This window comes from Danio aesculapii, chromosome 16, assembly GCF_903798145.1.
Source record: "Danio aesculapii chromosome 16, fDanAes4.1, whole genome shotgun sequence".
Taxonomy (NCBI): Eukaryota; Metazoa; Chordata; class Actinopteri; order Cypriniformes; family Danionidae; genus Danio; species Danio aesculapii.
The window spans coordinates 52346934-52364141 of NC_079450.1; the positions used below are offsets into that span (position 1 = coordinate 52346934).

General features: G+C 34.9%; 1 protein-coding gene across 1 annotated transcript in view; it reads right to left on the reverse strand.

Moving 5' to 3' along the window:
* csf3r (colony stimulating factor 3 receptor (granulocyte)) overlaps positions 1-17208 on the reverse strand; it is a 32946-nt gene that overhangs the window by 14094 nt on the left and 1644 nt on the right. The window contains exons 2-7 of the mRNA XM_056475437.1: positions 14621-14689; positions 11824-12120; positions 8347-8473; positions 5090-5253; positions 1854-2011; positions 1606-1759 (exon numbers count right to left, since the gene is read on the reverse strand). Of these exons, the coding sequence (XP_056331412.1) occupies positions 1606-1759; positions 1854-2011; positions 5090-5253; positions 8347-8473; positions 11824-12120; positions 14621-14678 (958 nt within the window). The 5' untranslated portion in view covers positions 14679-14689. The remainder of the gene's footprint in view (positions 1-1605; positions 1760-1853; positions 2012-5089; positions 5254-8346; positions 8474-11823; positions 12121-14620; positions 14690-17208) is intronic.

Below are 17208 nucleotides of genomic sequence, written 5' to 3' on the forward strand. Positions count from 1 at the left end.
AATACTTCTGCATCAAGGATGCAAAAATTTAACTACACGTCACAATGACGCATAGCGCAAGCTCTGTGATTGGTCGGCTTGGTAGCGCTGCCAAGCGAGTGTTTACAAGTGTCGAGTCCCATGAAGGAGCTCCAGATGGAAAGTTTTGAATTGTGTTTACCATATGATTTAAGTTGTTGCACGTCCGCCGGTTCCCGCCTCAAAATAAGCAAGTTTTAGCTACATCTACATTACGGTAGCGTTCTGAAAAAACAAAACAAAAAACAGCGAAGAAACTAGACACAGAGGAACATAAAACTTCACTGCCAGCTAGTGTTTCAGAAGTGTTATTGCAGAGCAACACAAACAGCACGCAGAACTATAAATGCACGGCAACACGTAATGTATGTGGCGTGGGTCATGCCGATCACTCGACGCAGAAGTATAAACCAGGCTTAAGCAACCTTAAGCGGACCATACGCATCAGCCTTTAGAGCCTTTGCCTCCCATGCAGGAATCGCCGGTTCAATCACCGCTCGAAACAAGTGGGTGGATGTAGAGTGGTAAGGTGTAATGTAACATACCTTATATGTAAAAATGACAGTAATTGGGTGATTTGTTTATATAATTGTTGTATTACAACATGAATGAGTTGGTCGCTTGTAATATTCTTGCAACACAGTGCTTTCCCACACTTTAACCAGCAGGGGTCCTCATTGAACTCTGATTTGGAAAGCTTCGAGTGAGGAACATTTTTCTGATACAATTGAGTTGAGCGGTTCACTAGATCAGAAAGCTTCATTTCAACATCACTACTACTATTATGCCCCTTTTTACAAGAGCGTTATGATTTTGCCAAGTACGATGCCATCCTGGATTAACATCTCTGTTGGTCCTGGAACATCATTTTTGTTGGAAAATGTAATCCATACCTATTCCCTACCGCTAAACCCAACCGTAACAGTAAATTATCCCCAAAATCAGAGGGGAATAATAGATGGATAACAATCATGTAGAAGTGCATAAACCTAACCATAAGCTTAAAACTTAACATAAACCTTTCCCTTGATTCTGATTGGCTGATTGGAATGTTGTTCCTGTATGTCCTACTTGGTGAAATCAGGTTAGGGTTTTAGATGCCCCTAGAGTGTGCGTGTGAAGTTTCAACTCGAAATACCACACAAATAATGTTTCATAACTCTCTGAAACTGACTCTTTTAGGCGTTAATCCTAATTGTGCCATTTTGGTGACTGTCGCTTTAAATTCAAATGAGATTGTGCTGTTTTCAGATAAGGATGGAGCTACAAATGCCTGTGTGTAGTGGCAGATTCAAAAACAAGACTGTCTAATGCTAATGAGGGAGAGATGGTTACTAGTGGGCGGGGCTTCCCCCTCTAATGACACAATACTAAGGGAGAATGTCAATCAACGTGTTTCTGCAGCGTTAATAAATAATCTGATGGGTATTTTGAGCTGAAACTTTACAGACACATCCTGGAGACACCAAAGCCTTATCATACATCTTGTCTATGAAAACTAAATTTTTCGTTTATTCGTTAAAATATATTGGAGATATTAAATTCTACAATCGCCCATGTGGGAGCCGTACTGAAAATATTCCTTACCCATCTTAAGTGTTGTAGCAGTTTTCAGGTCGCTCCATTTACTCCATTCACTAGTTGCACAATATTTCACTCTCATTGTGCTTCTGTAATCTGTCCAATGGAGGAGGCCACACACTTCAATCGTATTTATCTGTTGTTGCCTGGAGGTATAAACCTAAAGCAGAATAAAAACATTTTAGACACCTTTTGGATAACTTACAGTATCACCTTTTGGAAAAATTGTATCATTGTGTTAAGCTTTGACTCACCAGGTCTTTGTTTGGCTGGTTGTTCACGGTTTTCAATCTTAACTGCACAATGAAGGTCAACTGCAGCCATTTCTGAGCCTCTGAAAGACTCCAGCTGTATTTTAAACAGCCATACCTGTGAGCTTCAATCCTGGTAATATTTGGAGGATCAAACCTCGCTGAAATAAAATACAGTAATTAACACTCACCATCTTTTTTTGGGGTCATTTTTGGCTTTTTATAACCACTCTCATAGCTAATTATTCAATTTAGACAAGATCAATATATTTTTTTAATTAACTGATGCAGGATTGTGACAGGGTAGTGTAGAATCTATAATACTCACTCATAAAATAGGCTAAAATATAATGCAACACACCAAAATTGTATTGTAATTGTAACGTAGATCTAGCTCCCTCTTGAGGACACAATATGCATTTCACTTTTGCCAAGTTTGCAGTAATGGCCCGTTCTCACTGAGTGGTACAGTTCGGTATGCTTTTATGGCTGTTTCCACTGTCAAAAGGTATCTAAAAGCAAACTGTATCGTACCACTTTTGGGTACCCTTTCGAAAGGGTACCTTGCAAAACAAAAGGGTACCAAAAGGTGGAGCAAGACGCTCAACTGAACGCTAAAAACGCAGGACAATGAAAACAAAGCAACCGTCATTTTTAAAAACACAGCCGAGACATTACACTGTAATAATATATACATATAATAATGAACCCTGGTCGACCCAAGCTTAAACAAACCTTGTCGTCGTCTTGATGAGCAGCCACAAAGCCAAAAAGAGCAGCACTACACTGTGCTCTGTAGTTGTTTACAAGGTTGTCTAAAGCGCGAGTGGTTTCGCTTTCTCGTTTGCGCTCGCTGTGCGTCTATATTTGAAATAACAATCTTCTTGAGCTGATGATAATAACATGCGCGTGATTATTGAAGTGCTTCTGACACCCGATCCTTTCGGAACTGACAAACGCGAGAGTGAAGCACGAAAAAACAAAGGAGAAGCCCGACAAAACAAAGGAGCAAATGATTCTTTTAGCAACCTAAAACATGAACAAACTGCCAATTATTAATTATTATCGTCGCCTTTTGGATTATTATGAACTCGGAATGACGGAATTACTTTCTAACAGAGGTTACATGTGCTGAGGTGAAGATTAAAGATACAGATCAGGGGTTTACACTGACTGGGCTATATGTTGCGTGTTGGTTTTGAACCAGGGTTCATACGGTCATGAAAAAGCTGTAAAAGTGGCATTTTCCAAGCCTGGAAAAGTTTAGGAAAAATCCTGGAAATTAGTTTAACAAATATCTGTATACTTAAATATGGGTTAGTTGTCTTTGATTCTTTTCTGTCCATGGCCAAACACATGCTCTCACATTATTAGTGCTGTGTGAGCGTTATCTAAATAAACTTTAGATAGATATAAAGATAAATTTAAATTAAATAGATTGTCGCATGTTTTATGATATGCTGTAATGAAGGTGCATTGATTTTTTTATTATTTACCACGTATACATAGACATTACATGAAACATTAGGTCATGAAAATTTACTTGAAAGTCCTGAAAAGTGTCCATTAAAAATGTGTATGAACCCTGTTGAACCCAAATATGGACTAAATGTATGTTGTGTGTATATCGGAGACTGTAAGGGTCTGTATGTGTTCATATAAGCTACAAAATGTAGGACAAATAGGGTAAAGTCTAGATCGGATATGCGGCCGGTTGGAAGTGCGATATGCACATTAATATAGCAGCATTTTTTATGACACTGTATAACTATAATTAATATTTTTACCATGCTGTGACGGGTTTAGGGTTGGGGTGGGAGTAGGCGTTAAAAAATACAATTTATTGGGTAATTTAATAGATAACAGAAATAATACTCGCTACAACTGTTTTTTCATTACTGTGATGGTTGGGTTTAGGGTTGGGGTGGGGGTAGACGTTAATAAAATACAATAACTGGGAAATTTAATAAATAATAGAAATAATTCTCGTTAACTTCCGGCCACAAACGTATCCGATCTAGCAACAACCGACAAATAGGCACGGACTGGTATAAGTTTCTGACAGTAAGATAACCTTAGATAAAAATGTCACGGTATCACGGTTTTGTGATTTCTGCTCTAAAATAAGTCCCTTTTAAATGTCCAGGTAAAAAAAAACTTTTTCCCTATTGAACACATTTTATTTTAAGAATCATTTATAATGTTGTGGAACAGTATACATGTCAAGTTAAATAGTTAATAAATCATTGACTTCTGCTCTCTTCATTAGTTTCAAAAACAGATTTCTTTACAACACATTAAAATACATTAAAAAAACTTGCATACACCTTAGGAATAGCATAAAAGAACATTTTAAGGGTTTTAAAAGCTTGACCATAATGATACTTTCCATAATGATACTTGATGAAGAAAATGTCTACCACACTGTCAGATAGCATAGTAAAGCCATAATTCAAATCCATTGATTAACGTTACTGTATATTAATTTGAACTGTCATCTGAAAAATGTCAGGATCACTCAAACTTAAATAGTTCTGCTCTGTTTGATAGTGTATTATAAAGTTTACTTGTAATAAAATCTATAAATCATAATGAACATAACAAATATGTAAAAAAATGTGTTTTGTGAACACTTACCTATCTATGTCAGACGTAGATTGATTGGCGCGATTATGCATTCACTATGGTATAATCCATTATGGGGTGGTCAAATGTATATTTGTATTATCTATTATTTTAATTAGTGATGTTAGTATTTGAGATGCAGATAAGAGCAAACTATTTCTCACTATTTAGAGGGCTGAGTCTCATACATGTTGTTTTGACGTCCTTCAGCGGGATCAAGAATTAACTAGGGGGTCAATCCCCCTAAACCCCTATGTGCGCTCGCTGATTGTAACATATTGATCTAGCCCCCTCTTGAGGACATAATGAGCATTTCACCTTTGGCAAGTTTGCATTAAACCAACAAGAACGACAAATATCTGTTTCGCTCTATTTCTGTCAAAATAACGATACCTCTCGTTACAACATGATGCTATCATGTCGCTATGGAGCAAAATCTCCGAGGAATATTTTCAGTACGTTGTTGAATCTATACTATGAAGAATTAAGGCAGTTCTGAAGGCAAAATGGGGTAAGGTGTACCTAATAAAGTGGCCGGTAAGTGTATACAGTAGTGAAACTCTTACAATTATCAGCTCACATTTAAAGTTTCATCAGTTAAATGACCTGTTTACCTGTGTTCAAAGGGATGAAGTTCAGAGGATCAGAGGTTGTGTTCGCCAAGACATTCGCTGCTGTCACAGAAATCTCCAGCTCAGAAAAATAACCGAATGCTTCCCGTGGAACCACAAAGAAGTGCTGCCCATGTGGGATCGCATAAATCTTTTGTGACTTGGCCCTGGAAAAATCAAATGAATAAAATATACAGTATTTATATCAGCAATCAAGTTTAATTTACCATAAATCAGTGTTTCTCAACCATGTTCCTGCAGAACCACCATCACTGCATTTTATAGATATCTCCTTCTACTTTCACACCCATTACAGATCTTTCAGTCTGAGCTGAAGATCTGAATCAGGTGTGTTTGGTTAAGGAGACGAGGAAAATCCGCAGAGCTCGTGGTCCACCAGGAATGTGGTTGAGAAGCACTGCTCTAAACAACAAATGTCAATCCCTCTTTAACCCTCAAAAACATGAGAGAATGATTTTTTGCTCGCTCACTCATGCTGATACATTATTTTCATGACAATTAAAATAATACTAATTTCTACTGCAGGGTGTCATGGTGGCGCAGTGGGTAGCACAATCGCCTCACAGCATGAAGGTCGCTTGTTTGAACCCCGGCTGGGCCAGTTGGCATTTCTGTGTGGAGTTTGCATGTTCTCCCCGTGTTGGCGTGGGTTTCCTCCGGGTGCTCCGGTTTCCCTCACAAGTCCAGTCATGTGAGTACAGGTGAATTAAATAAGCTAAATAGGCCGTAGTGTATGTGTGTGAACGCAAGCGTGTATGGGTGTTTCTCAGTGTTGGGGTGTGGCAATAAGGGCATCTGCTATGTAAAACATATGTTGGATAAGTTGGCAGTTCATTCCGCTGTGGCGACCCCTAATTGGTGAAAGGACTAAGCCGAAGAGAAAATGAATGACCGAGAACATTCATTATGAACAACTAATATCCTAAAGATGTTCCAAGAATGTGAACATTTATGGTGCAAGAAATTTCCAAAAACATTATTTTAATAATGTTATGTGCTAAAATGTACACATATTCCACGGTTCAGTCTGAGAATGTTGCTGGGAACTACTACTACACTACTGTAGGACAGACTCCTCCTGTCTTAATGCACCAGACATTTTGTTAGAAACACTCATTTGCTTTACATGTTTGTTTCTATGTTGTTCATATAGCTTTTATTTTCATTTATAGCACTCCATTTTTGCATTCCGTTTAAATACATTATGAACAGCCGCCACGCTAATTATTTTTCTTTATTCTCTATTTCCACCTGGGGAATCTCTGAGGAATATTTCCAGTACCTTGTTGAATCTATGCCATGAAGGATTAAGGCAGTTCTGAAGGCAAAATGGGGTTCAACCCGGTACTAGTAAGGTGTACCTAATAAAGTGGCCGGTAAGTGTATACAGTAGTGAAACTCATATATTTATTAGCTCACATTTAAAGTTTCATCAGTTAAATGACCTGTTTACCTGTGTTCAGAGGATCAGAGGTTGTGTTCGCGAAGACATTCGCTGCTGTCACAGAAATCTCCAGCTCAGAAAAATAACCGAATGCTTCCCGCGGAACCATATATTTGTGTCTATGTTGTTCATATAACTACTATTTTCATTTATAGCACTCCATTTTTGCATCCCGTTTAAATACATTATGAACAGCCACTACGCTAATTATTTTCATTATTCTCTATTTCCTCCTGGGGATACTCATCTTGAGGCCTTTAGAGATTATGCAGCGCCAATGATGCGATCCAAGACCTGTGAGGAAATGATGCCAAGGTACCCCTAATCCTGGACCAGGCTGTATCCTGAGCAGATGCTGTGGCGGTCATGGAGGAGTGGAGAGCATGAGACTGAAAAGACCCCAGTGAAAGACGAGTCTCCGTGTTGATCCCGTGGGCCAGCTTGAACACCCGTCGGTGATCTACTCACACCTGCAGCCTCTCCACGATGGACGTCCAGCTTCTCCAGCGCCTAGACTGCAGGTCTGCATTGGAAGTTTGGCCAGAGGAGAAATGGTCGTCCCCAATTGAGCCTGCTTTCTCTCAAGTTTTTTTTCCCTTCACTTTCGTCAATTGGGGACGTTTGTTCCTCGCTACTGTCGCCACTGACTCGCTTGGTTTGGTACTTGTAGCACTGCGCATCGATGAATTTGCTTTTCAGTGACTCTCAGCAGTGAAAATTAAACCACACTGAACTGAACTTCAACTCTGAAAACTGGACTGACACAGTTTCAATTCTCTAAAACTTCTCTGTTAAGCTGCTTTGACACAACCTACATTGTGAAAGAGCTATAGAAGTCAAGATGAACTGAATTGACTTGAACTACTACTACTACTAATCATAATCTTCATCATCATCATTTGAGAATCACTATTTAAACCAAAACAAAGAAACTCGAAACATCTTTGTTCAGTGGTAAAGGAAATTTGTTAGGGAAGATGTGCTTGATTGTCATGCAAAAACTCCTTAAAGGGGACCTATTATGCCTCTTGTAACAAGATGTAAAATAAGTCTCTGATGTAGAGTGTGTGTGTGTAAAGTTTCAGCTCACACTACCACATAAATGTTTATAACCCTTTGAAACAGACCCTTTTAGACTTTGATCCTAATTGTGGCTTTTTGGTGACTGTCACTTTAAATTCAAATGAGATTGAGCTCTTTTCAAAAGCCACAATTGCCTGTGTGTCAGCATAGTGGCAGATTCAAAAACAAGACTAACGTCCTATGCTAATGAGGGAGAGATAGTCACTAGTGGGCGGGGCTTCCCCCCTCTGATGACACGTACAAAGGTAGAATGTCAATCAAAGTGTTTCTGCAGACTGTTTTTATAAAGCGTGATTATAAACAATAGAATTAATTCATTTTTACCATTAGGAGCTGGTTATATTTACACACTGCCGCCATACAACTTTGTTTAAAACCTGAATAAAAGTGATTTTTGCATAATAGTTGACCTTTAAAGGGATAGTTTGCTCCAAAAAAAATTAATTCTGTCATCATTTACTTAATTTCAGTTTCTTTCTTCTGTTAAAATCAAAGGAAGGCTTACATAAGAACAGCAATTGACATCCATTTCTTGTTCCTCTTATGGATGTCAGTAGCTGCATTTTTCTGATATTATATTTTATTTTGTGTTTAACAGGAATAAAAGCGATTCATAAAAGTTTAGAATTGGCTGTGAGTAAATGAAGTTTTTTTGCGTGAGCTATCTATTTCCTTAGGAAGTAATAAAGATCAAATAAATAATTACGCATACCTAAATATGTGCAGCGTATAGTCAGTGGGAAGATTTGCTATTTCCTGACCAGGATTCCAGTCACACCGGAGGCTGGGCATTTTCACTAAAGTCAAAGCACAGCTCAGGTTTTGAGGAACTGGCAGATCTGTAAAGACAAAGGCAAAATCTGAATGTTTTACAATCAAAATTACAGGAATTTTCTTAAAAGAATTGCAAAAAAATTGGAGTGTATTGGATTTACATGTTACCCTGAATCATAACACCAGTTGTAAGTGTCAATTTTTCTGTCTTTCTGTCTGTCTATCCATCCATCCATCCATCCGTCCAGTTCCATAAATATTTGGACATCAACACATTTCTAACATTTTGTCGCTCTATACACCAGCACAATGGATTATAATTGAAACGAACAAGATGTGCCTTAACTGCAGACTGTCAGCTTTAATTTGAGAGTATTTACACCTTGAACAGTGTAGGAATTACAACAGTTTGCATATGTGCCTCCTACTTGTTAAGGGTCCAAAAGTAATTGGACAATTGGCTTCTAAGCTGTTACATGGCCAGGTGTGTGTTATTCCCTCATTATCCCAATTACAATGAGCAGATTAAAGATCCAGAGTTCATTTCAAGTGTGCTATTTGCATTTGGAATACGTTACTGTCAACTCTCAAGATGAGATCCAAAGAGCTGTGGCTATCAGTCAAGTAAGCCATCATTAAGCTGAAGAAACAAAACAAACCCATCAGAGAGATAGCAGAAACATCAGGCGTGGACAAAACAACTGTTTGGAGCATTCTTAAAAAGAAACACAGCAGTGAACCCAGCAACACCAAAAGACCTGGAAGACCACAGAAACAACTGTGGAGGATGACCAAAGAATTCTCTTGTATTTATTGATGATGTGACTGCTGCATAAGCAGCAGGGTGAATTCTGAAGTGTTTCAGGCAATATTTTCTGCTCATATTCAGCCAAATACTTTAGAACTCATTGGACGGTGCTTCCTGTGCAGATGGAAAATGACCAAAAGCACACTGCAAAAGAGTTTTTGAAGGGAAAGAAGTGGAATGTTATGCAATGGCCAAGTGAATCACCTGATTTGAATCTGATTGAGCTTACATTTTACTTGCTGAAGACAAAACTGAAGGGAAAATGCCTCAAGAACAAGCAGGAACTTAAGAAAGTTGCAGTAGAGGCCTGGTAGAGCATCACCAGGGATGAAACCCAGCGTCTGGTGATGTCTATGCGTTCCAGACTTCAGGCTGTAATTGACTGCAAAGAATTTGGAAGTATTGAAAAGTTTGATTTATGATTATTATTCTGTCCAATCACTTTTGGACCCTTAACAAGTAGGAGGCACAAATGCAAACAGTTATAATTCCTACGGCATTCACCTGATTTGGATGTAAATACACTCAAATTAAAATACATGTTAGAATTGTGTCAATGTCCAAATATTTGTGGAACTAACTTTAAGTGTGTGTGTGTATATGTATATATATATTTATATATATATATATATATATATATATATATACATATATATACATATATATATATATATATATATGTATATATATATATATATATATATATATATATATATATATATATATATATATATATATATATATATATATATATGTATATATATATATATATATATATGTATATATATATATATATATATATATGTATATATATATATATATATATATATGTATATATATATATATATATATATATATATGTATATATGTATATATATGTATATATATATATATGTATATATATATATATATGTATATATATATATATATATATATATATATATATATATATATGTATATATATATATGTATATATATATATATATATATATATGTATATATATATATATATATATATATATATATATATATGTATATATATATGTATATATATATATGTATATATATATATATATATATATATGTATATATATATGTATATATATATATATATATATATATATGTATATATATATGTATATATATATATATATATATATATATATATATATATATATATATATATATATATATGTATGTATATATATATATATATATATATGTATGTATATATATATATATATATATATATATATATATATATATATATATATATATATATATATATATATGTATGTATGTATGTATATATATATATATATATATATGTATGTATGTATGTATATATATATATATATATATATATATATATATGTATGTATGTATATGTATATATATATATATATATATATATATATATATATATATATATATATATATATATATATATATATATATATATATATATATATATATATATATACATACATATATATATATATATATGTATGTATATATATATATATATATATATATATATATAACATATATATATATACATACATATATATATATATATATACATACATATATATATATACATACATATATATATATATATATGTATGTATATATATATATATATATATATATGTATGTATATATATATATATATATATATATATATATATATATATATATATATATATATATATATATATATATATATATATATGCAACAGTTCTGTCTGGTTCTCCAATCTGATTGGCTGATTGCCGTGCAATATTCTGCAATAACAAAACTACAGCCTCCTCAGCCTTCTGTATTACTCCAACCACAAAGAGTGACATCAGATCAATAAACTCCCTACAGTTTGACAAATATTTCAGCTGTTGGACAACATTTTGAGGCTTTTTAGGCGAGAATGTTATTGATTAGATTACAACTATGCAGTTTATTTATAAGGATAGTGCCTTAAAATATTTATAATTTTTGACATACAACGTGTCAGCGGCCATCGGCTTGTTATACTGAGCAGAGCAAAGACTTGTCCATCCACAAGATCATTATAAATCACCTCTCTAGACCTCTCTCTCTTTTGTATGTTGTAGTGCTGTATTTATATCATAGTAATCGTAGTGTATTGAGTGTGAGGTGGGACTCACATATCAGGAATGTATGTATTTTGTGTTGGCAACTCTTTGTATAAGCCTGAGTTACTTTTTTTCTAATGAGTCTCTTGTTTTCGTTACTGCAGACTAGTTCAGTAAAAAGAAAGAAAGAAGAAATGCCCGCATGTGTGTAGCATTTTTCCTTATGTTGTACTTTGATAGTCACTGGCAGCTAACATGATTTCACTATTTTGAATTGGCAAACATTACTTTTCTGAAATTACATTATTAAGTAGAAAGTCTGAATGTGAAAATTGAAAACCAACTTTAGCCCAATTTGTTTGAGCTACTCATCTTCCAGGCTTGAAAATGGCTAAAATCCTTCCTAGTCCAAAACCATGCCAGTTGACCAGCTAAAACCTGTAGCGTAGATTTGTTTTCAGCAGGGAGCTTTAAAGTGACTATGATATGAATTCAATAGTAGCACATACTCACTTCTAATTTTAACATCCACTCCATCCACAATTTGGCAGTCCTGAACACACACAAGACAAACGATGCTTGCGATTGTGCCTTGAAGACGAGGGATGAGCACACTGTATGTCCCGTTACTCTCCTGATAGGTGAGATTTCTTGGGACAAATTGGTTGTTGATCATCCACTGCACGAGAAACTCTTTTCCTGCGGTCAGAGGGCAGTTTTCCTCGACGGAGCAGGACACAGAAATCGGAGATCCAGCCAGAACCACAGGCGTAGGAGTGTAGACCTGACCACATGATGATGCTCCAGTCACTGTAAATGTACAAGGTAACACATTAGTTTAAGTCACAATTCACACTAATAACAGTTGGTTTATTACCTGCCTATAATTAAGATGTTAACTGATTTATTAATAGTTTTTTTATATATATATATATTTAGGGGTTTTTCACCTTTATTATGATAGGACAGTAGAGATTTCAGACAGGAAAGCATTGGGAGCAGAGAGAGGGGAAGGATCGGCAAAGTACCTTGAAACAGGAATCGAACTCGGGTCGCTGTGAGCACGTCAGTGCTATAGGTCAGCTCACAGTACAACTAGGCTATTGGCTCTGACCTAAGGTATGATCCTATTCTAAATCCCAAGTCTTACCCAATGTCTAACCCAGCGTTTCCCAACCCTGTTCCTGAAGGCACACCAACAGTCCACATTTTCAAGCTCTCCCTAATCAAACACACCTGAATCAACTTATCATAACATCAGAAGAGACTCCAACACCTGAAGTTAACGGGTCAGATAACGGACACATCCAAAATATGTACTGTTGGTGTGCCTCCAGGAACAGGGTTGGGAAACACTGGTCTAACCCAATTACAAAAAAAAAAAAAATCCATTAAGCCAAAAGAACCTGGACCGATTTCTCTTTATAGGAAAATTATGAGGCATATAATACAGACCAAATGGACCACTTCTAACATGTTTCTGCAGTTGTCTTTGAAATGCAACCTCTCTATGTGAAAGATCTGTAATGTTACATAGAGTTGAAGTCAGAATTATTTATTTTTTTCCCAATTTCAGTTTAACGGAGAGAAGATTTTTTTCAGCATATTTCTAAACATAATAGTTTTAATAACTCATTTCTAATAACTGATTTATTTTATCTTTGCCATGATGACAGTAAATAACATTTGACTAGATATTCTTCAAGACACTTCTATACAGCTTAAACTGACATTTAATTGTATAACGATGGTCTTTGGACTTTAATTCTGATGTTTAACAGAGCAAGGAATTTTTCACAGTATGTCTGATAATATTTTTTCTTCTGGAGAAAGTCTTATTTTCTTTATTTCGGCTAGAATAAAAGCAGTTTTTAATAAAAAAACAACAACATTTTTTTAGGTCAAAATTATTAGCCCCTTTAAGCTAATTTGTTTTTCGATAGTCTACAGAACAAACCACCGTTATAAAATAACTTGCCTAATTACCCTAACCTGCCTAGTTAACCTAATTAACCTAGTTAAGCCTTTAAATGTCACTTTAAGCTGTATAGAAGTGTCTTGAAAAACGTCTAGTCAAATATTATTTACTGTCATCATGGCCAAGATAAAATAAATCAGTTAATAGAAATGAGTTATTACAACTATTATGATTAGAAATGTGTTGAAAAAAATCTTCTCTCCATTAAACAGAAATTGGGGGAAAAATAAACAGGGGGGCTAATAATTTTGACTTCAACTATATGTAACATTACAGATCTTTCACATAGAGAGGTTGCATTTCAAAGACAACTGCAGAAACATGTTATAATGTTTCTGCAGTATAAGTGGTCCATAAAAAAATAAACAGGGGGGCTAATAATTCAGGGGGCTAATAATTCTGACTTTAGCTATATATATATATATTTATATATTATAACCCTCATAAGACATTTTTTCTTTTGATTGTCTACAGAACAAACTACTGTTGCCTAAATATCCTAACTTGCCTAATTACCATAGTTAAGCCATTAAATGTCACTTTATTCTTGAAAAATATCTAGTAAAGTAATATATGCTGTCATCATGGTGAAGATTAAAGAAATCAGTTATTAGAAATGAGTTATTAAATCTATTATGTTTAGAAATGTGTCAAAAAAAAACTCAATTAAACAACACATGGAAAACATGTATTAAAAAACATTTTGACTTCAACTTTATTTGTATTTGTTATTTCATTTATTTACTTTTTAAAAAAGAATAAATGATTTCACTATCAACCACATACATTCAAAATAATCATATAAGTCAACACAGTGAGAGGAAAAAAAGAGCTATAATAATAACAATTTAGCTAAAATAATACCAAACAATTACCCAGGTCTCGTGACAGCATTGCGTGACATGTTCCCGACAACATCCTCCAATGAAACTATTTCAAAATGTGTGTTGTTGCACGACATCAGAAAAAAAGAGTGACTTTAACTGTCATGACTGCTATAATAAATGAAATAGTCCAACATATGTATGAAAATAAAGTTAAAATGAATTAAAAGCAAACATATTTTTCTTTCTTTATAGATAACTTGACAGAAAAAAGGACGGTAAAGGACCTTGTAATCATGCACTGTAGAAATATTCCACACAATCTATTTGTGTTGTGACAATAGGAAGGAATTAATTTAACTTATTTATTTTTTACAAATTTAAGTGGATTGAACATAAAAGAATTCAGTTGTCCCTAAAAAAAACTCACGAATTATGTTGATTCGGCTCATTTTATATTAGTTTGAACAAACAGCAAACATACTTTTTGTGAGTATATACTATTTACCTTTTATCACAACATAAATGTACATCCACAGCAGAAGCTCAAGCCAGACGGATGCCATGGTTATGATGACTGAAAGAAAAAGGGAAATTGTGTTACCATTTCAGAGAACTTACAAGTGCTGTCTACAAAACCTTCTGTTTCTATCAGCTAATGTGTTTTACGTATTTTAGTTTTCATATTGTATATCCATAGGTCAAACACAGGCACTTTTCAAGCATCAAAATAATACAAGTGGAATACAGCTTCATTTTATTTAGTACGCTGTGAAAAATGCTGGTTTCCACACAAATCAAACAACATGAAGAAATTAAGTTAACTCATTAGTTTCAAGAGTTCACACTTAGATAATGCTCAACTATAATAGCAGGTTTGGCATGCTGTCCCGGGAGAGAACCCTGAGCTCGGAGATAGATGAGCCCAAGGCTCCCGCCTGGTTAATGAGCATTAGGAGATACACAAGATCAGGTGTTTCTCGAATGCGGAGGACCCGGAGAAAACCCACGCAAACACGGGGAGAACATGTAAACTCCCCGCAGGGAGTGTCAACTGGTTCAAATGGGCCTTGAACCTGTGGCCCTCTTGCTGCGAGGCAACAGTGCTAATCACTGAGCCACCGTGTTGCCCGATCAAAGAGGAAGAGGGATAATGTAAGGATAGGGGGGTTGGGAGGGGGGGGGGGTTCCGAAAACAGAGATAGGGAATGAAGTTTAGCCGGAATATATATAGTGGTCCTGGAATGCTCCGATAGGCCAGCCAATGATTAGTGATGAGGATCAGCTGAAGTTGATCATATCACGTGTTCCTCTCGAAACTTGTTTATGAAACTTCCCTTTGTGCAAATTTAAGTGGATTGAACATGAAACAATTAAGTTGTCCCCAAAAAATCCCAAGAATTTTTTTTTTCAGGTCATTTTAAATAAGTAGTTTGAATAAACAGCAAACATTGTTGAAACGTGTCCTGTTTATTAAGATGTTTTGACATGTTTTTAGTGTAACAACAGTCAATATATCACAAAATCATAAATATTCATTAACTGCGACGTTAAATCTTAACACTTAACACTCTAGGTATATTTAAAATATAACATTTGGTATTTAATTGCACACAAGTTATTTGTAAAACACTCCAAAACTGATGTTTGCTGTTTGCTCAAATTACTTATTTAAAATGAGTTCAAACGACACAATTCTTGAGTTTTATGGGAACAACTTTGTTTTATGTTCAATCAACTTAAATTTGTAAAAACTATTCAATTAAATTAATTCCTTCATGTCGTGCCTACACAAATTGATGGTGTGGAACCCAGCATTGTGTTACAGTGAAGTAAATCAAACGCTTTAATATGCTTTTCATCTTCACAATTGTAAATATCACATAGTTTTGTATATTTACGTAACCTAAATGTTTTTAATCCTTATAATTCACAGTTAATAAATTTTTTTTTACAGTAAAAAAAGCTGGGTTCCATACAAATCCATTAAGTGAACTTAATCGTTTTTACACATTTAAGTTGACGGAACATAAAAAAATTAAGTTGTCCCCAAAAACCCCAAGAATTGTGTTGATTCGGCTCATTTTAAGTAAATAGTTTGAACAAACTGCAAACATCATTGAAACGTGTCCTGTTTAATTAGACGTTCTGACATGTTTTACCAAATTCAGTTTAACAACAGTGGATGTATCTTAAAATCATAAATATTTATTAACTGAGGCGTTAAATCTTTACACTTTGACACTCTAGGATATTTGTGAAAGGTGTGACGATACGCTTACTCAACGAGAAGAGACGAACACGAGATTGGGGTGACGAGAACGAGCCGAGGCGAAATTTTCACTATTTTTAAGAAATCTTCAATGATGAAATTTATAAATAAAAATAGTTTTTTATTCAACTGAGGGAAAAAAATAATTAAAAAAATAAAAAAATCGCAAATTGCAAAACTATTTAGGTGATTTTTTTTAAAACAACTTTTAATTAATGTTATTTAACTTCTATTTTAATGAATATGCAGTAAAGGACATGCAAATGCTGCAAAATATTTTGCTAATAGCCTACACGACGGTAATAGTTTGAATACGGTCTTTACTCTGCTCTTCAATAATACGACTGAAAAAGAAGTACTCCACGTCTTAATTCCATTTGTGTTTACGACGATTATGACTTTAAGCATATCTAAAGTGCTATTTCATCGCATGGACATGAAGCATGGTTAATGTGTGTGGCTGCAGCCAGTTGTAACCTCTGTTGAACGAGTTAGCCACTGAAAAAAAAGCAGTTATGTCACACCCGCCCGCCCAGTTACACGCGCAGCTCCCGAGGCCAGCCTCCCCTGGGTTGCCAGGTGTGTGCAAAGCACTTGATTTGCAGTTGAAATCCGATCCTGCCTCCGATCTTCAGTGCTAAATTCACCCTCACGCTCCATCATAACATCACAACTCAAGAGACAATTTTCTACCTCGACAAGAAATCTCGTCGTGATTTAATCTCACGAGATCTCGCCATATGAGATCTTGTCACATCCTTAGTATTTGAACTATAACATTTGCTATTTAATTGCACGAAAGTTAAATGAAGTTTGTTGACTAC